Source organism: Sorex araneus, chromosome 4 (genome assembly GCF_027595985.1).
Source record: "Sorex araneus isolate mSorAra2 chromosome 4, mSorAra2.pri, whole genome shotgun sequence".
In the NCBI taxonomy this organism is placed as follows: domain Eukaryota; kingdom Metazoa; phylum Chordata; class Mammalia; order Eulipotyphla; family Soricidae; genus Sorex; species Sorex araneus.
In genome coordinates, this window is record NC_073305.1 from 86,286,829 (window position 1) to 86,312,293 (window position 25,465).

General features: G+C 37.9%; 1 protein-coding gene across 1 annotated transcript in view; it reads right to left on the reverse strand.

The window, feature by feature from the left end:
* PKHD1 (PKHD1 ciliary IPT domain containing fibrocystin/polyductin) overlaps window positions 1–25,465 on the reverse strand; it is a 552,653-nt gene that overhangs the window by 6,940 nt on the left and 520,248 nt on the right. The window contains exons 63-65 of the mRNA XM_055136692.1: window positions 23,174–23,281; window positions 14,727–14,885; window positions 10,391–10,504 (exon numbers count right to left, since the gene is read on the reverse strand). Coding sequence (XP_054992667.1) covers window positions 10,391–10,504; window positions 14,727–14,885; window positions 23,174–23,281 — 381 coding nt within the window. The remainder of the gene's footprint in view (window positions 1–10,390; window positions 10,505–14,726; window positions 14,886–23,173; window positions 23,282–25,465) is intronic.

Below are 25,465 nucleotides of genomic sequence, written 5' to 3' on the forward strand. Positions count from 1 at the left end.
AGAGCCTGGCAAGCTACCCGTGGCGTATCTGGTATGCCAAAAACAGTAACAACAAGTCTCACAATGGAGACGTTACTGGTGTCTGCTTGAGCAAAATGATGAGAAATGGGATGACAGTGATACAGTGATAATATTGCATACATTTTAGGTATGTAGACTCATGCTTTAATACTAGATATATTACATTATTATAACTTACCTTAAGGTATTATTTTTATATAAATTATACCAATTTCTTGTATGTAGATAGACATTCTTAAAACACCCTCTGAGCTAAGTGTTGTTAAAATCTCATTGCTAAAAGGGAGAACATTGAGCTGCACAGGTTTTGAGTAACTTCTTAAGACCACATACAAGATAGTGGCAACTTTTACTAATATACATAATTCAAGCTGCAGAGCCTGTGCTCTCTCACATAACTTTGGGTCATGTTAAGTGCTGGGGGGAGAATTCAGTTGTGATAGAGAAGAGACCACTAAGTGAATGATAGTTGGAGTGATCGCTCGGGATGGGAGATGTGTGCTGAAAGTAGACAAAAGACCAAATATGATGACTTCTCAGTATCTGTGTCACAAACCATAAAAAATAGAGAGACAGTAGGAAGGAAAGTACCTGCCATAGAGGCAAAGTGTGGGGTGGGATGTGGTGGGGTGGTGGGAGGAATACTGGGGACATTGGGGGTATTGGTGGTAGAGAATGTGCACTGGTGGAGGGATGGGTGTTTGATCATTGTATGACTGAAACTCAATCATAAAAGCTTTTTAACTGTACCTCAAGGCGATTTAATTAAAAAAAACAGTGAAGAAGAATGATGTTTGGGGTCACAGAGTATAGCAGGTAGGTTGTTTCCCTTCCATACAATTCACCTGGGTCCACCAAGGCCTCCCAGAAATGATCCTTGAGCACATAGTCATAAGTTTGGCCTAGTGACAGTCAGATGTGGTGGATGAGGAGGATAAAAAAGGAGAAGTAAGAGAAATAGGAAGAAAAGGAGTATGAAGACAAAAAAATAAGATAGAAGAAAAGGAGGAGGGAAGGAGAAAAGGTGGAAGGACGAGGGTGAAAAGGATTAAAAGGGGAGGGGAAGGAGGGGACATGGAGGAGGAGAAAAGTAAGGACGAGGTGGACAAGGTAAAGAAGAATGAGAAAGAAGAATAAGAAGAATGTAGTTTGAATAGATAGAAATAACAAGTGTAGATGTCACTTTTCATGTGTCTTACATTGAAAGAAAGGTTGCTAACTATCCTAAGCTCAGGGCAGGTAGGTGGCAATACTATCATCTACATTGCACATCCCTCATTTGCACACTTGTCACTATACAATTCATTAATATGATGCCAATGCTAATTTTTCAGCATTGCATTACATTTATAATTTTGCTTGTTGTGAGTTGTTTTGGTGATAGGAGATAGTGTTCAGGTCAATATCACACAACATGAGAAAGCATAAGTTTGGGTAAGGAATACCAATTTCATACCTAATTTCAATAGCAAATGACAAGTTATAGTAGAAAGAGACAAAATGAGGTAAATATATATAATTCATTTTTGACTTGGAGCATGAAAGTGAAGCAAACCATTTCACTTGTATTTCAGCCATGATTCAGCAGCAAATATTTATCTAATTCTTGTTGTTCATGTTTTTCTCTCCTTTTCCAAGACCTTTTTACCTAGTTTCTCTGTGGCAGTCATTATATCTATGACAATTGTATTGCTTAGAGCTAAAAGAACTTTCATGGTATACTGCTTTCCCAATGGGCATTTTAAAATCTTTCTAGAGCTATTCTCTGTCAACTCAAACCACATGATTATAGGCCTCAAAACTTACACTGGACTTTCCCATTTGACTTATGCAACTACTTCTATTATTGGTCACCTCTCCTTGTGTGACAATCCCAGTTGCCTCTTAGGAATTTGAATTCTTCTGGGATTGGAAGGAGCACTTTTAATTTTATGCCTTAAACCTTTCTTTTTATTATGGTTGGCCATGTGCCAGATTTGAGGTTCATATGATTTCCATAATTATCACACCAAGAGGACAGGGCATATTTTGTTAGGCTCAGCAAATAACCAAACAACAAGAACAAGAAGCTGTCAATTAGAAACAAATTTTTAAAATAAAAAACTTTGAGTTTACATCCTGTGATAAAACCAATACCACTTCCTATGAGAGGAAGCAAATGCGGCACATCACCTATTTCCAATCCGTTGAAGACATTGTTATCCTATTTTTGAGAGATTGTCACTTCAAATCTGTTCCCCCTTGTTCTTCAGGTTTGCATCTCTTCATGAAAGGCTAACACACTGTAGCTTTCCTTCGCAGGCACCAAAACATTTAAAAAAAATCTCCTATGAATTATTTACATGGAAGCTCCAATCAGCAACATACCTGACAGACTCCCAGTCAAAATGAAAGCACACTGTGTAAAGGTGCCCAGGGAGGAGGCCGCCTCCCACTGTGAGGTTATAGACAGAACTAAGTCAGCACACATTATATGTCAGCGCAGACATCAGAAGGAATCAGAGTCTTTGATCTAGGACCTCCACAGGAAGCTTAGATCTCAGACAAATTAGATAAAAAATGAATTTATAGCAGATACGTATCCTAAGGCATTCCATGGAATGTTTGGGTTGTAGGGGAGGAAGAACAGTATCAAAGCTTTATCAATCGCATGCTGCTCCCCCCACACACCTTGTTGGTATGTCCCCATTAAAATGGAAAGGTGGCAGAGGAAGGGGACCGAGAGATAAGCACAGGGGTGAGAACACACGCCTTGCAGGTGCCAGATTCAGTTAACCCCCTAGCACCATGTGATCCCCATAGCAATTTTGGGTGCACCCCTAATTGCACAAACAAACATGTTTGACCCTCCCGTTGAACTGGGGGGTCTAGTATCACTGGAATGAATCTCTCGGTCCCTGAGCACCACATGGGACCCTCCACTAAGAAATAAAAACATCAGCTTTCAAACTGCCCCTCCAAGCCTCCTAGAGTTCCACTGGTAATTTGATCCATTTTTAGAGAGAAGAGATAAAATATGTAAAAGAGTTATATCCCTTCCAGATGAAAAGGAGGACTTGGTGGTTTAGGGTTCAGATTGAGTCCCAGTCAGTGATAACAGTGTTTAGCTATCCACACCATCTTTTCACTTCCAAAAACCTTCTTAGAATGTCAATATATGCTGTGCCTGTGACCTTTCTGATTGATGGGTTCTTCACTACATGAGCTCTTGCAATTGGCAACAATAACAATGAATCTGTCTTCCCTTATTACCCTAAGGTTGCTGTTCCTATTGTCCCAGGCATCTCCATGCATCTTTCTCAGTGTTAGACTAGTTGGATTTGTGACAGAAGGGCCAATATAATCTCCTGGACCTTCAAACCTAAAAAAGGTTCCAAAGCAGAAAGAATGTACTCCATTTTGCTTTCTTATTTGTCAATAAGGGTAATAGTCTTCCCTACATGCTAAAAATGGAATATGTGGGGCTGGAGTGATAGCACAGAGGGCAGAATATTTGCCTTGCACACGGCCGACCCAGGTTTGATTCCCAGCATCCCATATGGTCCCCTGAGCATCACCGGGAGTAATTTCTGAGTGCATGAGCCAGGAGTAACCCCTGCGCATCGCTGGGTATGACCCAAAAAGGAAAAAAAAAAGGAATATGTGATAACTAGCGTGTTCTTCTTAGATTAGGTAAATATTATCATTTCGTTCTAATGAGCATGATCAGCTAGAAGGTATGACAATTATAAAAAGATATAGAAGAGAAAAGTGTCTTTAATTCCACATTATAATATAACTGATCTCATTTTACTGCTTTTGTTCTACTCTAGCAATAGCCATATTTTAGTAAACAATATAGCACATAAATCCATCTGGAGTTTAACTTAGGTGTAATATTTAAGTGTAATTGTTTATTATTGGCATATCAGACAATTTACTAGGCTCATATATAGACTAAAACTTCTATCTTCATTTTCTTTCATTTTTTCTTTAATATAGGTTTCATTTCAATATATAATTCTTTTCTATATATAATTACGATTAGTCTTACTAAGGTTATGATATATTCTGAAACATGTCTGTAAAACAGAAACATTCACATTCAACCCACTCCTATTGCTATAAAATCAATGTATCATTTTAAAATGACTTGTGATTGAGTTATATTTTATAAAGAATTTTAGGTCACTTATGCTGTCCTTCTCTGTATAAAGTGATTTGAATAGCAGTTAACCAAAGTTAGTTTAGGAATAAATGAGGTTTTGCTATAATAGTCTAATTAAAAATGGGTTATATTCCTTTTGTGAAGGCTTCTCTTTATTATCTTTTGCTTTATTTTGCTTTGGGTTCAGCCACACCTGGTGGTGCTCAGGATCTACTCCTGACTCTGTCCAGGGATCACTCCTGGAAAATACCAGGGGTCATACGGGATGCCCCGGATTGACAGGATAGCAGCAGACAATGCAAGTGTTCTATTTGCAGTACTCTCTCTCCTGCCCTTCAAATCTTTTCTTTAAATTATAGCACTGTTGTCCCATTGTTCATCGATTTGCTTGAGCGGGCACCAGTAACATCTCCATTGTGAGACTTGTTCTTACTGTATTTGGCATATCCAATATGCCCCGGGTAGCTTGCCAAGCTCTGCCGTGTGGGAGGGATACTCTCAGTAGCTTGCCGGGTTCTCCGAGAGGGACGGAGAAATCAAACCCGGGTTGGCCTTGTGCAAGGCAAATGCCCTACTTGCTGTGCTATCTTTCCAATCCTTTCTTTAAACTATTCAATAAAAATACACCTTTAAGGAAAAATATCTCTCTGGGGCTGGCATGATAGCACAGCAGGTAGGGCGTTTGCCTTGCACAGGGCCAACCCAGGTTCTATTCCCAGCATCCCATACGGTCCCCTGAGCACCACCTGAGCAATTCCTGAGTGCAGAGCCAGAAGTGACCCGTGACCCAAAAATTTAAAAAAAATCTCTCTGAAGTTTTTTTTTTAAAAAGACAATATATTCTTTGGTCACTGTTTTGATTTTAATCATGTCCCCTAAATGTCTATAAACACAATTACAATTCTTATGATTATTAAAGCTTTTACAATATTATTTGTGCATGGATTAATATCCACTGGAGTGAATTACTCAAATTATTGATAAAATTAAGTAAAGGCTGACTCTTGTACTTTACTATTAAAAAACTATCATCTCAAAGTATGACACATTTCTTCTAATGTACTGTTATATGAAATTTTTGTCTTAACATTCCCAAAAACAGGTTATAAAATCATGGAAAGGCAAGAGTGTACTTTGTTTATCGAGTCAAGAAGAATTCTTCTAATTTTGATATAGCACCTTGATTGCCAGTGGATTCAAAAATTTCCATCTTATTTAGTAAGAATACTCAAATTCGTAGTTAATTTTTAAGAACTCTACCTCTGGCAGTGTATATAGGGGGTCCTGTTCAAGCTAAGCTCAGATGATCTAATATGCATTCTCAGCAATTCTCTATAACGGAGCTGCTGGGTCACTGTTAGAACCCCAGAGGGAACCATCTGGTGATAGGGGTCAGCTGTATACAGTATACATGCCTTAATCCATGTGCTGTCTCTCAGGTCCCTAAGAAATCTTCTTAAGGGATAAGTGTTGGGTTTTAGTAATTTTTTTAAATAGAAATACATCCATAATTTTTTATTATCGGATATGGGCATATTTTCTAAGTATGGTTTTAATTTATATAGAACTAAACAGAACAGTTTCTAGTTTTGATCTTCTTTGTTCTTTTCTCCCTCCAGATAGCTAAAAGTCATCTATTTTACCTTCCCTCCCTTCTATTTTTAAAGGTTTATATTTGAAAATGGTAAATATACCTTAATTTTGCGAAGTACCTGGTATTGAGTCAGTAGGACTTTAAAATGGTAGATATATATCCCTAAAATTGATGCACACAAATACTTTTATCTTGTATTATTCACATGTCAATTTTCCACTTCCAACATTGTGCTCATGAATTTCACCAATAAATATAGAAGGCATTAGTGGGCAAAGACCAGTAAGGTACGATTTGAGAAATGCAACACTGGGTTCAGCAGCAGTGCTTGTCCTCAAAGATGACAGCCATAGTAATGAAAGTGGGTGAGGAAAATGAAACCATTGCCTAAGATTACAGTGTCACATTTTGCTCCCTATCGGGACCCAAAAGATGCGTAATTATTACCTTGTTGTTAAATTTATGAAACTAAATACATCTATGCAACTATTTTAGAAAAAACTAAGGATGTCTTTCTTTCTTTTGAACAATTGACACAACATTGAACTCTGACAGAGTATAGGGACACTCCTTTCCTGGAATTTGTGTGAACCTGTGTTTGTGTAAACTGGACAGCTAAGTCCTTAGCAAATGGGATTTGAAACAGTATGATATGATTTGAAACAGTGTGATAGGAGCTAAAGGGACCAAACATATAACTGAGGATAATGATATTCTTTCTTTCCCTTAGTATTCTCTCCTATCTTCAAATGCTATGAATATATCGTATTTGTTGCAATTTTCTTATACTTGCTTACTGGCTAGCATCATTCTTTTGTTTCTTCCCAAATATTTATTCTTGTGTCCAAAGGAGATTGGAAATCCATAAAGGATAGAGTACTCATACCATCATTTTGTAACGATAGGGTGATAACCTTGAACAGTGCTAAATATATTTTAGAAGATAAACACAAATTTAATATTTATTAGGAAATAACTTCCAATTGCATTCATTAAGTCACTACACCCCTGTTTATTAAATATTACAAAGATAAGTGACAGTTTCTGTCAGTTTTTCAACCTGGTATTAATGATCCAGATCATTTTTATTTTGAGGGTGATCCTGTGCATTGTAAAATTTTTATGACATACATGATTCCCTCCCATGAGGTATCAGTACTGTTTGACTCCTCAAAGTTGTGACAACAAAAATGTCTCCAGTCACTGCAAATGTCCTCTAAAGAGAGTGATCAACAGGCTCATTTCATCTGGGGCTGATGGAGTGTTGAAATACAAGAATTTTGTTTTTGTTTAAATAAGAAAGTTTAGGGAAAACCACAAAGATTTTTTTTTTTTACCTTACCCAAAGAATCAAAAGAGCTATGCTAGGAGTATCACGTCTCACTCAAGTGAGAGAAGGAATCCAGAGTTCCAACTTCCATCGACGGTCAAGAATCAGGGATGCTGTCTTGTTTGCTAAGATATCAAAAATCAGATGGGCCAGACATGTGATGCGATTCAGAGATGTCTGCTGGACTAGAGCTGTTACCGAATGAATTTCACAGGACGTCAAAGACTACGTGGCCGCCCACCAACAAGATCGTCAGACTTCTTCATCAAAACCCTGAATGAACGATTTGAGGCTCTTCCTGTTCCTGGTGTGAGCCGATATCATTGGGCTACACTAGCACATGACAGGGACAAATGGAGACATTACTGGCACCTGCTCAAGCAAATTGAAGATAAACAGGAAGACAAGTGATACCCAAAGAACAAAATTGTTCCAACTGAGGAGCATTGGCAAGAGGAAAAGAGAGGTGTCTACAGACAATACATTTTGAAAAAACGTATGTGAGTTCCATGGATGATCACCTTCAGTACTCTTAGAACCAAAGAGAGCACTCACTTTCACTGAGTGGGAAGAACTGTTAAAGACTTCTCTAAAAATGACCAGTTTTCACTGGTGTAAGCCAAATGGATAGGAAAGTATTAGAAAAATCCAAAGTAAGACTAGTGATAGACTATCTCAGGGTGATTCAATAAAATTAAAAAACAACAAACTAGAGATATAAACAGTTCTTGGAGGCCTCTGAGTCTCAAATAACAATAGCAAAGCAATATAGAATAGAGGTGTAACATATAACAGGGTAAAAATTCATTCTGCACTTTGGTGATTCTTACTCACTTAATTTACACAACAAAATTATAGGTCATAATAATTTTTTTGGAACTTTTCTGAGAAGGAAACTCTTGAATCCAGTGAAGATACTTAACTTGCTTGATTCAATGGAGGAAACTAATAGAAGATTCAATATTAAATCCAGTCTCTCTGTCTCTTGGATTCCATGTTTTGTGCAGACACACCCAGCCTCCCTGACTGACAAAGGAAATCCTTAAATCTTCTGAGTAACATAGCTGCTATAAATTCTAAAAATTGGCTCAGACAGCTCTGTCAAAAATTCTAGTAAAAGTGAAATACGAAGGATTTGTATTTCAGTTCCTTCTTTGCCCATCACAGCATTCTCCCATCCATATTGAATCCCTACAATTTCCAGTATAAGCTATAATATAATCTGTACCTACTCAATCACAGAAATGCAAAATTCCATTAACTAAATAATGGTAATGCTATCATAGTTTAGTGAATTCACGGTGCTTAGGAGAAAGATAGAAAATGACTTTCTCAGCAAATGCTAAAAGTTTACAAACACTGAGGGAAAGGGAAACTAAATGCCATGAAAATAATGAAATAAAACCAAATTTATTTAAGGCTAGCAATAATTAGGTGTTTTGTAGCTGGTAATAATTTCCGAAGAAAGCAGGAGATGCCTCATTACTTGCCTTGGAAACAATGCACTTACGATTTGGACAAAGCTTAGGAGAAAAGGAAACAAATCTGGTCTGATCCTCAAGGGAGGATTCAGATAACACATCTTTCTATTTTTAACTTGGATGTCCTAATAAAATGGCCTCTTTGATACTCCCATCTCTTCAATCTAAGCCCTACCATAAGAGCCCTACCACTTGCCTTGTTCCTGATAATTTATTAGTAAGCTACCACATAAAAAATGTTCCTTAATAAAACACCTGGGCATTGTGGAATGCGTAATTTAAACAGGGCAACTGAGATGCATGGAGATGGCCATATTAGATTAGGGGAGAGATGAGCATCACTCCTGGTCCTTCATCAAAGAATGCAGCTCAATACGCTGCTCTTCAGACCCGGGTTCAGTTGACTATTTTAAGCACTTGTCCTAAATTTGCATGCAATAATACAGATAAAAGCTTTGGGAAAACTAAAGCAAAGTGATCTTGCATAGGATCCAGAATGACATGGCTAAGGTTTAGGGCACATGCTTTGCACAGAGCTAATTCTGGTTCCATCAATGGCACTCCCAGAACTCCATGAACTGAGCATTGCAGGGCACACCCATAGAGAAACCGCAAGCACCACCTTCTGAATGTACTTGTGAACTTCTACCCATATCCAACTCTGCAGCAAAAGCGAAAAAAAATGAAATGAAATCCTGTCCCTTACTCTATATCTATTCTCAACTTTGCCCTTCACATCCCCCTTCAACCATTCGATAAGGGTCCAGGAACTGTAGTATGACTGATTGATTGGCTGGGAATGTTTTAAACATTAATAATAACAATTTTCTTCATGGGAGAACAACATAAATAGGAAAATAAACTGAATCATGCATGCAAACACACACACACACACTTCATTCAATTGGTTAGAAGCCAAACAACAGTGAACTGCTAATTTTTTTTCCTTAAACACATACTCAGAATATATATAATTCGTATTTTAAGCAGAAAACAGTATGACAATTGGTTATTACATAGGTATACATAAATATATATGTATATATATATATATATATATATATATATATTCTTTGTGGCCTTTAGTTTTAAAATGCCTTAGGTCCCTGAAATTTATACAAAGATTCTTCGTACACCATATTCAGACTTGGCAAATCCATCTTGTCTTCTGGCCCTGCTTCCTACTTCTGTGTCCTTAAAAGGACAGGGGCAAATATTGGTCTGAGATTAATGCCATTTTTTTCTCTGTTTGGCACCAATTTGAGTGACACTTTAACAGCATAACAAGCAAAATCCTCTGGCATCATGTACAGCACAAGCAAATATTACGTTTTGGTAAAAGCACAACTAGACAACAAAACAAAGCATAGCAAAGTGGACTCATTTCTTGAGGATTCTATATTCAATATAGTTGACAGAGCTGGCATTTGAAAACTATATTCTCTTCATTTCCACATTCAAGAATGTTTGCAAAATTGGCAGCTTTGCAATAGCTAAGAGATAGACTATAAATCTATACTCTGCTTTTTACTTTCCTCTGTGTAATCAAGTCAAATATCAAACAATAATCTTATATATGTATATACATATTTTATGCATACATATATATTAATATATAATTAAAAAACCTGCCTAGTACCTGAATCAGTTGGCCTTGTTTTCCTAAGTTGGGGTGAAATATCCTTGAGGTTCCACAGAAAAAGGAGGGGGCAATAAAGTAACCTGATTCACAAGCTGATCACCCATTAGCAAGGAGGGGTGCAATTGATCTACTGTGAGTGTCTCTGGTGGGAAATCATTCCCGTTGTTCAACTTACCTTCTGTCATCTTGGTGTCTTCCTTCTCAGTATCTACTTGTGATTCTTGTTTGGATGAGGTGTGATTCTTTTGATCATTAGTCAGGAATTCAGAAACCTCTTCATTTTTTATTTCTGTAGTAATGGGAAAAGTAGTAATTTTTAATGTTTTATTTTAGAATAAGTATAGACTCAATAAGAAGTGGCAAAGAAATATACATGGATATCCTATATATCTATTCCCACTTCCTCCATTATTAACTACTTTCATAATATACTACATAACTCCTACATTAAGTATATCAAGTTTATCAGTGTATTATATTAAGTATATTGTATTATACTTAGCTGAAAGGCTGAGGGCTAGAACGATAGCGCAGAGGGTAGGGTGTTTGCCTTGCATGCAACTGACCTGGATTTGATTCCTCCATCCCTCTTGGAGAGCCCAGCAAGCTACCGAGAGTATCTCACCTGCACGGCAGAGCCTGGCAAGCTACCTGTGGCATATTCGATATGCCCAAAACAGTAAAAACAAATCTCACAATGAAGATGTTACTGGTGCCCGCTCAAGTAAATCGATAAACAACTGGATGACAGTGATACAGTGATACTATACTTATATTAATTATAAGTATACTATATAACATGGCACTGTAGCACTGTTGTAGCACTGTTGTCTCATTGTTCAACTATATAGCATACTATAGTATAATATCAAAGCCAGAGATTAAATATTAGTATATTCTGTAAGGTTCATGCAGATATGCACATTTGATCAATGTCTTTATATCTTCAGTTTCCTCCTAAGACATAATTTTTCCCAATAATTTATTTATTTAAATATATGCATATTATTAAAAATGTGTGTGTGTTCTGTATGCCAGACATTGTTTGAAGGAATGACTAAAACACAAATTGTGACTATACATACTTCAGTATCCAGCAGTTTTTTATTAAAGTAAATATAACTTAAATTTATACCCAATCCCCTACAGCAGACCTCCACTATCCAACCACCACCATACTCCAGGCCGCTTTCCACATGCTTGAGCCAAGGCTCATGCATGAATGAACATATTCCTGGACCATTTGGAAACTTTGCGACTGTGCAACACATCATAAGACACTCCCTACCCATTTTCCATAAAATTATAGAGGGACACACACACACACACACACACACATCTTGGAGAGCCACCAAGCTACTGAGAGTATCCTGCCTATATGGCAAAGCCTGGCAAGCTCCCCATGGCATATTTAATATGCCAAAATCAGTAACAATAACAGGCCTCATTCCCCTGACTCTGAAAGAACCTCCAATCATTGGGAAAGATGAATAAGGAGAGGCTGCTAAAATCTCAGGTCTGGGATGAAGGAGACATTACTGGTTCCTGCTTTGGTAAATCAATGAACAACAGGATGACAGTGATACAGTGATAACTTAAATTTAGTTGACTTCATTTAATGCACATTAAAGAGGTTTGTAAAAATGTCATTCTCTGGCTGGAGAGGTAGTACAGTGAGTAAGACTCTTGCCTTGCACATGTCTGACCAAGGTTGGATTCCCAGCACCACATTTGGTGACAGGAGTGATCACTGAAGACAGAGCCAGGCTTAAACCCTGAACACCCCTGGGCGTGGCCCTCAAACCACACCCCTGCTCAAAGCGTCATTCCTTTTACTCTACTTTGAAAATTCGGTATGGAAGTAAAACGATGATTTTAGAAACAAAAAATGCAAAGAAGACAGTGTCTTCCTTTGGCGGCTGCCTGCTCAGGCCTGGTCTCTGCCCAGTCTCTGAAGGAAGTGCAACTTGTGCTGAGGAGACATGGGGAAACTGAGGTTTTCTGTTGCTCGTTTCTCAAGGAGGGTTTTCTCAGCTTGCTCGATCCTGTGGGCTCTGCGGGCTTTGTGTTGGGAAGGAGGAAGAATTAGAAGGGGTCACTAAGAAAATGATGGCTGGAGGAACCAGTCGGGATGGGAGATGCATGCTGAAAGTAGACAATGGACCAAACATGATGACCTCACAGTGTCTGTGTTGCAAGCTATAGTGCCCAAAAGCAGAGAGAGAGTATGGGGAATATTGTCTGCCATGGAGGCAGGGGGAGGGTGGGAAAGGGGAGGTATACCCAGGATATTGGTGGTGGGGAATGTGCACTGGTGGAGGGATGGGTGTTTGATCCTTGTGAGATTATAACCCAAACATGAAAGCGTCTAACTATCTCACGGTGATTCAATAAAATTAAAAAAAAAAAACAAAAAGAGGAGGAACTGTGCCCATCCCCAGGTGTAGGTCTAATCAGGCACAGGAGATGGACGTGACTTTAACTTGCCCGTATGGAGAGCAGGGAATCCTAAAGGAGCCCAGCAGAGTGCAGGAAACAGGAAACAGAACCTTTGCCCTGAAGGCCTAGAAAAAGCCTTAGTCATACCTTGAATATTCCACTCATACCTTGTTTTAGGTTTTGTTTGCTTTTTTTTGCTTGTTTGTTTACTTGTTTTTGCTTTATGGCCCTATTACTTTCAGGTTGATCCTCAGGTTTCCTCCTTTTGAGTGTGTGGGAGAGAAGGACATTGCAATTGCTATTTGCAGTCTGCGCCAACTAATAAAAGATAATATTTCACATAAATTTATAAAAATGAATAAAATGCACAGAAATAGAGAGAGAGAGAGCTCAAAAAAGTGGAGCCCATGGAATGGAATGCATAAGTGAGCTCTGAATTTGATTGCCAGGGTCATCCTGCTGGTCCTGAACTCCTCTGGAACCAAATGACACTGCATCTTTGGGTCCAGGCAATGAAATATCCGACCCTCATTCCCAGGCCTAAATTCAGAGCTCTGAGCACTACCGGAGAGGTAACCTCAAAATAACAGGAAAATGTATTATGTTTGCATGGCCTTATAATTACCATTATTTTAAAATATATTGATAAAGTTTATTAAAATATATTGATAAAAGCAAGCTTCTGGAAGCGCTCCCTCTGGGAGAAACTGGCAAGCTACTGAGAGTTTCCTGCCCGCATGGGAGAGCCTGGCAAGCTCATATGCCAAAACCAGTAACAATGCTGGGACTCATTCCCCTGACTCTGAAAGAACCTTCAATGAGACATTGTTGGGAAGGACGAGTAGAGAGAGGCTTCTAAAATCTCAGGACTAGGACTAATGGAGACGTTACTGAGACTGCTCGAGAAATTCAATGATCAACTGGATGATGATGATAATGATGATGATTGATAAAGTTTATATTTTGTCTTAAACACATATTCACAAAAGTTCTTTGAGGTTTTCACTAATTATTGAAACTGTAACAAGATTCTAAGAACTGACAAGATCTTGCAACTGAATTAAAGAATCGTGCTTTAAGGATGATCAATGATAAAGTTTTTTTTTCCTTATTGTGAAGTAATAAACACTAATTTGCCTATAATGTTTGTCTCCTAATATCTCTAAGTATCAAAGATATTCTGAAACAGGGTGTGGGGGAGAAAGTATTTTGCTGGTGCTGACTTGTTTCCTTCCTCTCCAATCAAAGAACAGACTAAAGAAAGAGATTCTATTCATAGCACATCTTGTTCTCAGTAGTTCTCCATGTTTCTGGCATAACAAAACTGACCTGCATGAGAGAAAATGTTCAAGAACATAGTTAAAACCACCAAGCTCTCTCTTCCTTCTTCAAAAGAAGAGGGCATCCTCACCCTGCTCTATGCCTCATTATTTGGGGGTCACTCAGGGAGTGGAGTATAGTGCTTCAGAGAGAAGGCGGTAAAGGAAGTTCAAACTATCATGTGACCTTGGGAAAATTACTTAGCTTCTCTGTGTTTCGTGCTACTACCCTATCATAGACATCATATTTCTTCCCAACTTCAGAGGATGGTAGTAAGGATTGCACAATTTCATGTATCTAAAACCTGGTTCATGAGAAGTGATCAATAAATACAAACTACCTCTTGGATAAAATCAATTAAGATTAGACAGTCCTTGTTTCCATACAAATTGAATCTTTTGGCTCAATGTAGTTTATGCTCCTATAAAGTTTCATAAAATTTCATCTTAGGGACCTAGTAATATGGATCAGGGAAGAGTGCCTGCCTTTCATGTGTGATGTCATGAGTTTGATCCCTGGTACCATTGTCAGCTGTGAGCTCTGGCGCTATTCTCATAGCTGGCCCCATAGCAAATGTGACCTCTTGTGCAAGACAACCAAGTGTGTGACTCTGAGACATTATGGCAACAAAAGCAGCAAGGAAGAAAAAGGATAATTATTTCTGTGGGATAAGAAGAAAGTATCATTCATGTGTTATCCATGGTAGCATTTTTCAGATATTTTCATCCCACCCTGCCAAGACCACAACATACTTCTGCTTCTGTTTCTCTTTAGCCAGCAGCACACCAGGCAGCAGAGTGCCAGCCAGGACACTCCCGAGCACAGGGAAACAGCCAGGACGACTGTTGTCTTCTCTGTCTTCATCACAGGGGACACAGCAAAAGGCTTAGATCGAACTGTAAAATTGGCCTCTGTAAAACAAAAACAAAATACCAATAGCAGTTAATAATACGATACTATAATAAAAAATAGAGTGGAAAAGAGACATATGACAAAGGCATGCAGTAGATTGAATGAGTGTCGGTTGCATAAAACACTAAAATTAATAAGTCAGTAACAAATTCTAGATTTATATTTCTGAACAATGACAAGATTAGGACAATAACAAAGACTCATTCTTTCTGATTCTCTGCACGACTGCTGGTAGGTTAGTCTGATTATCTCCTTATGTTCTCAGCCCCAGCATCTGCATTGATATGTTTGCAGCAGCACTTTTTCTTCAGCTCAGTAGAATAGAAAAAGTCTTGGCTACAGAATGTATGGAAACAGCTTTCTCTGAAATAGGTATCTTATTAAATATGATATATAACATATAGAATTGATTATTTTGACCTCACAGTCAGAAGAACTTCTATGTTCATTAGAGAACTTTGTTATCTGAAAAACTGGGAGTAGGAGTGGTAAGTAGATAGAGTCACATCAACCATGAGTTATGGGGTAAATTAGTGACTTTTTGTTTGGATAGTGCTTTATTTCAAGAATTTATCTCAAACCAGTACTTGTGTTAATGGATGAAATTTTGGTTCTTACCCCTTTGTTATTTTTAGAGCAAGGAAAGAAAGACTAACAAATTGAATGCCTATACACTCTGGAAACTTCAGAATAATAGTTCCATGATTGGATATTTATACCATTGCGGCAATTTGGATGATTACAGCTATATCACTGATACAGTGATAGCTAGAGTCGCTATAATCATCCAAATGTGTAAGCAAACAGTCTTCAGTAGGATAACGAACAAAAAAAGTGCTTTATCTATACAGACAATGAAATACTACACAGTCAAGAAAATGAGAAATAAAGTGAAAGGTTAAAAACTTAAGAACAGGGGGTATGGTGCCACCAGCAGGTAAACCTGTATCTGTGGGGTGATTACATCTGCAGCCTGATGATGACTTCAGACTTCCAGATACCCCAAAATTGCCGTTGTACCTTTGGCCAGATCCCAACAACTTGGGACCAACCTTACCAAGAAATTAAACAGCCTAAAGTTAGGTATATGTGAGACACACCCACAAACCACCTCTGGCTCAGCTGCATAAGCTCATTTATTGGCCTTATTTCAGAAGCCCACAAATCTTGAGAGAGATCAAAAGATGCAGTTAGGACCGGTAGCACAGAGGTAGGTGGGAACCCATGACTGAGAGCTCCAGGATTGCTTGGATCAGGACTGAACCTCCATCCCCCAGGTCCCCAGTTTTCCAGTATCTTCACAGTCACACCCACAAACTGCCCCTGGAACCATGTAATCTCATCAATGGCCAAGACCTAGAGACTATAAAGCTCCTCAAAAAGAGTTACTGTTACTGTTTTTGGCATATTGAATATGCCACAGGTAGCTTGCTAAGCTTTGCTGTGCGGGTGTGATACCCTCTGTAGCTTGCCAGCCTCTTGGAGAGGGACAGAGCAATCGAACCCGGGCCGGCCACATGCAAGGCAAATGCCCTAGCCACTGTTGGAGATAGAGAAAGGGTGTGTGTGTGTGCATGCGTGCATGCTTGTGTGTGTGTGTGTGTGTGTGCGATAGAGAGAGAGAGAGAGAGAGAGAGAGAGAGAGAGAGAGGCAGAGCATTAACTTACAATAATAGGACAAATACTAAAAGCATTCTGTCACACTCACAATCTGTCCCGGGGGGCCATCTTAGTGCATCAACACCTGTTATCCAGAGACACAGCAGCGAGTCCCGGAAGACACCACATCGCAGATCTCTCCGGGCCCATACTGAGCCAATTTCACCAGGGCACATCAGATGGAGCAGGTGCGCTCTCCCTACCGGTTCCAGAGGAAGCCCTGTCAACCACCAGCTTCCATAAGCAAGGCCCAGGTATGTGGGTTCCAGGACTAAGGCTCCAGGCCACATGGTGGCAGCTGTAGAGGAGTCCCTCCCTGGCACCCATCCTGCTCTTGATCTTGGCTATCACACCCACAATCTGCCTCTGGGCGCAATCTCAGGGCACCAATGGCCCTGGTCCAAGGATTCCCAATTGAATTCCCAAATGGACTATCACCCTACAAAGATTTCTCTGGACCCAAACCATTTACAATCTTAGAATTCCAGAAGCACGCAGCCTCTTTTGCAGCCGCACAACTTCATATCATATTCAAAGTGAGCAATAGAAAATAAATTATCTAGCATCTGCCCCTGACAGGCAGGCTTGAATGGTGGTGGGAAAATTCAAGCAAACTATAAAGTCCAAAAGTTGAGAGAGTGTACTGGGGAAAGTGTCTGCCATAGAGGCAGGGTGAGAACTGGTATGGGGAAGGGGGTGGATAATGGGGACATTGGTGGTAGAAGGTGAGAATTGGTGGAGGGATGGGTGTTCAACCATTGTATGGCTGAAGCTCAAACCAAACATGAAACCTTTGTAACTGTATCTCAGGGTGACTCAATAATAAATAAATAAATAAATAGATAAATAAATAAATAAATACTAAAAGCATTACCCAAGTTACAGGAACCCATCCTAAAGGAATATGTATATTGCCACTTATTCCACATACATATTGCAGAAAAGATGACCGCAATGATGGGGAATAAGTCAGTGGTTAGAGAGTTGAGTAGTAGTTGTAGAAGATTATGTAAGGACAGAAGAAAATCAAGAAGGATATTTTTTGTGAAATGATTAGTGTCCTGATTATGGTCTCATTCACATGAATTTATATATGTATTTAAATTCATTAGAAAACATACCCAAAATAATAAAATTCATTGTATATTTATTTTTAAAATTAAAGATTAAATCAGTATATAATTTGGGCGGTAATAGGTATGTTCATTAGCTTAATTGCGATTATTTTACAGAAATATATATTATTTAAAATATCAACTGTTATATTTTAAATGCATATATTTTATAATATGTCAATTAAGCCTTATGAAAAAATAATTTTTAAATGTTTCATGAATATATATTATAACCAGCATTTTTTAAATTGTTCATTTAAAAATAAGCAACCCTCCTACCTCTGCTTTCATCTGAACAGGTCAGGGAAAAACAGAGTTTTTACTTTCTCAGCTCAAAGAAATAGCATGTTTTTCATTGCTGTGTTTTTCCTTGGATGACCCTTACAATTAGATTGGAAGTCCTAGTTAGATCTTTAGTCTGTTCACTTCAGGTGGGTTTGTTCCCAAAGCTACTATAACCCAAATTAGCTAGAAACGGTTCTCCTGTGTGTCCATCTTGTGCTTGAGCCACCTTTGGCTTGTTTGTTGTCAATTAGTTGCATTTTATGGGTTTCTTAATTAGCTAAACTCAACCCAGAAATAGGAAAATAGACTTTATTTGTAATTCACAAATGTGAAACTGAAATTCTTCATTCTCTTATCCATTCTCCAATGACTTCACAGTGATTGCTTACTTTGTTAAGTAGGTAAGAAACTGCTATCATTCTTAAGATATCTACAAGCTATTAAATTAAATAAGACTTACAAGCAAATGTGTGTAATATAAATTAGAACATGCCACAAACCATCAGCATAGGCAAATGAATTGCTTTGGAAGTTTATTTTTCCTTGATATGACAGAGAAAGGGCATTCCAGAGGAAGGGAGTATCTTAGGGGGAATTTGAAGGTTTAGAAAATAGATAAAAAGAAGGGGCAATTGATGTTTCAAGAATTAATGCAGAGACTGATTGACTGAACGATCTGGGGACTGATGCCCACAAGTATCTTAGACAATTTTGGTAGGGATGCCACATCGTCCCAAAGGTCCTTAACTACGAAAAGCAGTGAGGTTTTACAGAGGGGAAATTCTGAGCTGAGAAGTGACACAGGCTACAGTAGATGTAGAATGTCAGGTCATAGAGGTATTTAGAATCCAAATCATAACAGAAGGTGAAATCAGGAGGATCAGTTTATGAGCCTGAAGCACCGACCTGGGCCCAAGGGTGGAAACCACCAGCCTTCAAATATTTTTAGCAGCAGAACATTTTAAATGCAATCAGACATAATTTCAATACTTATTCATAAACACATTTATTTGTGCCAATGATGTGCTGTGCCAGGTTTTTTTCCTATGCCCCGAGGACATAAGGCAGCAGAATTTATGTCCCTTTTCAGAACTAAGGTTCTGAAGGGGGCAAAGCAAACAAGCAGTAGACAAATAAGTAGACACACAAGTACTGTGAAGACTAGTGTGAGATCGGAAGACTGGGAATGACTGGACTGGGGACAGGTTTGGGGATGGTGTTGTACACTGAATGGCAAACAAAAAAACAAGAGAAAAATCCATGTGGAGGTGATATTTGGGAAGAGATCTCAGTGAACTGAGGAGTGAGCCATATGAATTTCTGGAAGATAAAAAGTGATTTTTAGCAAAGTCATGGCATCTATAAGCATTTCTCTGGGTTAAGTTTTGGGGACATCTTATATGACTCTTTCTTAGTGCAGTAGCTCAGTAGACCCCTTGAAGTAAGAATGATTCTAAGAAATGGTCAGAGAACCACAGCATAGAGCACGGATGTGATGATGTATATAGAAAGACATGTGGTCAATCAATGCTACATGTTCCCCTTGAGAGTGTATCCAGAAGTTCAGAAGTAGAGAAATAAATGGCATAAGTCAATACACCAGACTTAAAAGGACCCCATACCTATTTGGTTAAACCTACTTAGCTTTGCAGTTCCTCAATATCTGTGTTACTAAAATAGAAGGGAAATGGTGTTCCTTTTCTAAATACTTGTTTATCTCTCTAAAGAAGATGCTCAGCTTGATGCACAATGCAATGAGCAGTGATCATATCTTGGATCATTGTGTGAATGAATGAAAGCAGCTTTTCAAAATAATTCTAGGACTCAAGATTAATATATCTGGATAAAAGAAATCACTCTGAAGCTCCATATTGTTAGCACTGTAGCACTGTCATTCTGTTATTTTTCGATTTGCTCGAGTGGCACCAGTAATGTCTCCATTGTGAGACGTGTTGCTACTGTTTACTGTTTTTGGCATATCGATTACGCCACGGGTAGCTTGCCAGGCTCTGCTCTGCAGGCAGAATACTGTCGGCAGCTTGCTGGGCTCTCTGAGAAGGAGTGAGGAATCAAACCCGGGTCAGCTTCATGCAAGACAAACACTGTGCTATCGCTCCAGTCCCCATATTGATCATCAGTATAATTTCAATGAGTCACAGAAGTGAAGGCCTTTCTATGTTCTTTGGAGGGGGAGTGTTTGCACTGTATCTGGCAATGCTTAGGGTTTGCTTCTGGTTCTGACTCAGGGATCACTTTTCGAAAGGTTCAGGAGACCATATGGGGTTTCCTAATGCGATCATATCATGTGAGCTGAAGACAAAGCAGGCGCCCAATCTCTACACTATCTTTCAGGCTCCGTCTCCATCAATGTTTCTGTTTTGTTCTTCAAACACTGTCTTTTAACTTAGATTTTGCACATAGACTGGAACTTAAAATTATTATGTATAATTTAAGAAAAGATTCTCAAAATTTTCCAGGATGATTTCTCATCTGTGCTATTATTGGAACCTAAGTTAAACTTGTAGACTACTAAATATAAACTCTAAAACTTGCCTCAAGTTGTAAATGTCATTGAGATGTTTATGTCTACATCACATCTTACATTTAGTTTTATAATATATTCCTTAAAATAATATTTGTAATATATTGTTTTATTTATATTAATTAGCATCAAATTTTTATTAATTTGTAGAAGATAATTAAGCTGCAAATGAATTTTGTCTGATTAAGATAAAACCTCAGTGATTATGATTTTATTTCTGTGTTCAATTTAACAAACTTGCCTGTTTTTTCCTAGTTATGTAGTATATATCTTTCTCTTGAAACTATCTTTGGAATCCTCATGGGTCTCTTTTAAGGAGCTAAATAATTAGTTGACAAATATTTATTAGGTAGTTTCAGAAGTCTTCTATTTTTACTTTTGAGAAGTATACTATTGGGCTTCAACTTGTTTTCAGAGTTGCATGTTTTAAACACCAGACAATTTTTCCTACCAAAATTAATAATTTACTATAAATAACTATCTTTCAGTTCATATGTGATTTTAGTACTTTTAGTATTATTTCAGATGCTCTTTTATGAAGTTAGACTTTGGTTATGATAAATCACAATTGTGAATTCAGTATTAAAATCATCTTTTCAAAGTGGATACTTGTATATCAGAATTCCATCCTTAAATAAAATGTGGAAGAGCAATATTGTATTTTCTGTACTCCTGTATGGAAGATAACTTACATTTAAATTTCAATATCTTCATGTTCTACCCCTCATGAAAATGGGTTTTGTATAAAGGTTCTACCCTACCTGGAAATGGGAGATTTGTGTTTCGAATGGTTTATACGCTTAGGAGTTTAACATATTGCCAACTACAAACTTATTGAATAACATACACCAATAAAGCAAACATTTCAAGAATACTTAGAAGGGAAAATATTTTGCTTCAGTGCTTTGTTTTGGTGATTTTAGTCCAGTTAAGAACTAGAACATATAGACAATTTACTCATAGATCATTTAAACAATATATTATGCCTGTGCTGTTAAAATAACAGGATTTTGGATGAAGATAGTTAACTTTCTGTGGGAAACAATAGACGAGGAAAAGACACAAAGATAAGATGTTATTTGGGGCGGGAGATAACTCAATGCCTGGAGCATGTGATTGCAAGTGGGAGTCCTAGATTCTATTCTTGGCATTACAAGGTCTCCTGAGCACCATACTAGGAGTCACTGTCACTGTCATCCCATTGTTCATCGATTTACTTGAGCAGGTGCCAGTAATGTCTCCATTCATCCCAGCCCTGAGATTTTAGCAGCCTCTCCTTACTTGTCTTTCCCAACAATTGGAGGTTCTTTTCAGGGTCAGGAGAATGAGACTTGTTATTGTTACTGTATTTGACATATCCAATATGCCATGAGGAGCTTGCCAGGCTCTTCCGTGTGGGTGGGATACTTTCAGTAGCTTGCCAGGCTTTCTGAGAGGTATATATATAAATATATAATATAATATATATATATACCCTTTGGGGAACCTCTGGTGTGGAGTCCTGTAGCATGGTTATGGGGCAATCATTTTATGCTTCCTTCTGGGAGAAGCAGCTGTGCATTCTGCAGGGTGGCCAATGAAGAGATTACCTGTTGCCGGCAGGAAGTGGCTTGTGGGTGTGTGACCCCTGGGTCGCCAGAGATTGGGGAAAGCAGGCAGAGGATCTCTGCTTCCATGTCCCTTTGGGCCCAGAATCCAAGATCACAAAGTTCTACATTACCTGGGTTCCGTGGGACTTTGCTCATGCTAAGTAGGAGTAACCTTAACATTTCTGGATGTGCCCTCCGAAGTAAATATTTATAATTTTTAATAACCTAAGCTTGGCAGAGCCTGTCAAGCTACCCATGGCACATTCGATATGCCAAAAACAGTAACAAGAAGTCTCACAATGGAGACGTTGCTGTTGCCCGCTTGAGCGAATAAATTAACAACTGCATGACAATGTTACAGTGCTACAATAATCTAAGAGCTGGAACAATAGTACAGCAGTTAGGGCACTTGCCTTGCATGTAAACAACCCTGCTTAGATCCACAGACCCATATGGCCCCCATGCCAGCCCTGAAGTACAGCCGGTACTCAGCCCTTCGTACTGCCAGAGATGAGTCAAAGAAGAGAGAACAAAACACAAAAAAATTCTATAATTTGTAATATTCCAAAACTCTTAAAAATTTACTTTTTTCTCACTAATACTCAAACATATATCCTTGCTCTATGCTCAGGGATCACTCCTGTAAACTTAGAGGGGCCATATAGGGTGCCTGGGTGAGAAATGTGAAAGGCAAGCACCCTATCCACTATACTATCTCTTTGGCTCCACAATCAAAATAAAAATCATAAGAACACTGAAACAAAATTTTAACAACTAAAGCAAATATGCGTTTGCATTTTTACCTTTCAGGATGTTCTTTTATTAGAAAAAAAACTTATTAATATTTATCTAATATACTCTACAACAATGTCATGGTGAAATTTTTGGTCCGCATTACTGCATTCCACCTCCAGACTCATCTTCTACATGAGTTCATTCCTGCTTTTCCCATCTTAATGGCATAACCAAGTGAATATTTTTTGCTAAAGTAGAATAACTTTTTATTCATGATAGTCGCTATTCCAATTATAAGGGAGAAAGGATTTGGAAAAAGAAAGACAGAAACAGGTCATAAAAACACACTCTGCTGAAAATACCTGGAGGGGAAGTGACAGTAAAAATAAAGTGCCAATTTGACCCAGAGATCAAAACTGCCAAGTCAGAGAAGCTCACATAACCATCTTGAGTTTCTGCCTGAGTACACCCTACAAATAAACACAAAACAAAAAGTAGATGTTAGTTACCTACTCAAGAGCTCCTTCTTTCTTCTTCTCTGATGAGAGACAACTCTACATCAGAAGAAAAAAAATAGATTTTACTAAATCAAATCCATCAAGCTTTACTTAGACAAGTCTTAGACACAAAGAATCTAATACAGAATAATAGGATAATAATAACATCTGACATATATAGAAAACTTACAGTGCTGACACTATTTCATATATAGATATAAAACAATCTATAATATATATTATGACATGTGTATTAGAGATTAAGAAATAAGTTAATGGAAACTTAACTTACTTGGTAATGGGGATAGAGACCAAATCTTCCCAATTTGAATTCTTCACCCAGACTCTACATGGACATTTTATTCCCAAATATCTCATATGTTTCATCTTTTCAGATGGTCAGTTTCTAGTCTTTGCCTTTCCTCTTGTCCACAACTCCATAGTTCATATGCTAACAGAGTTATATCAGTCGATATAGACTACATCGATAAATCAAATTATGACCAATTTGAACTTGAAGCATGGCACACTTAGGTTATGTTTTTCTTTTGTAATATGCAAGAAAAACAAAGTTTATATATTTATTAGTAGACCATCCATTAATTCTAGATAATGTGCACAAGGACATTATTAACTTCCTGACTTTGCTAACCTCAAAATCCTTTCCAATTAACAGCTGCTATATTTTATTCTGGAAATATCACTATGATTGGTATGAAGGAGAATGGGTTAAAAGAGGAATCTTAGTTTATAAGTTGTTTTTGAGATGTTTAGAGCTTATAGGTATTGTAAAGAGATATAATATACTTAATGTGAAACATTTTTCAATTCAATTGCCTAATCCCTTTTATGGAAAGAGAGTCCTCATCAATTTTGCAGAGCTCACTAAAACTTCTTTTTTGGGAAACATCTTTTTCTTCATCTCTTCAAAGTTTCAAAATAAATAAAATGCCCAGAAAAAAGGAAATAAATAAGCCAAGACTCAAATAAATGATAGGCGCCCAAGATAAATGCAGTTTATACTCTTTAAAACCTATATGCATCAAAATTATGGTCAATAAACTCTTGCAAACAATGAACCGCAGAGTACAGATGTTCAACATGAAATCGTTTGCTGCAGTTTTTCCTTTGACAAACGTCCTTATTGTTCCCATCTTTGGAGGAATACAAAGCAGCATTTAATCGAAATGTGTCCGTCGAGCACAGTGAGTCTGCCTCGTAGAACAGCCGCCAAACTGCCTAATGTAAAGTGCTTTAGTTCCAAATGGGTTTGCTTTTGCGTTAAATACCAGCTTGCCTCAGAGATCTCTACAAAGATTCCCATATATATACAATATATATATATATATATGAAATTCTCAGATTTGAAGCATATGTGCCCCAAAGCAGTTGCTGTCAAATACAGTACATTACTCCAGGGTTCAGCATATCCTTGGAATGGCAATTGTAAAATACACAAATGCTATTGACAGGCTCCCTGATCAAGCTGATAGAAACAATGCAATGGAACCTGGGCTGCTAAGGAGTGCTTGGCTTGAAGGAAGATTGCAATTGAGTATGCAACTACTAGGGATGTTACCTGATGTAGTCCCGGGGTGTCTGGTTTCTAAAATACCTTTCTATCCCAAAATACCTCTGCACGTACTCCTTTCATCATGTTAGCAAACTGATATTGCTATTGAGAATTTTTAATTAAAAATATTTGAAAGTGGAGGCTGGAGTGATAGCACAGCGGGTAGGCCTTTTGCCTTGCACACGGCCAACCCAGGTTTGATTCCCAGCATCCTATATGGTTCCCTGAGCACTTTCAGGGGTAATTCCTGACTTCAGAGCCAGGAGTAACCCCTGTGCATTGTCTTGTGTGACCCAAAAAGCGAACATATATATATATATATATATATATATGCGTGTGTGTATACACACATATATATACAGTATATATATATATGCTTGCTTTTTTGTATATTTGCTATTTGATATATTTGCTATTTGATATATGCATACATATATATGTATGTATATATATAAATACACATATATATGTATATATACACACTGTAGCACTGTAGCACTGTCGTCATGTTGTTCATTGAATATATATATATATATTTGAAAATATTTTATATCTATAATAAAGAATTGAATGATTTTATTTGT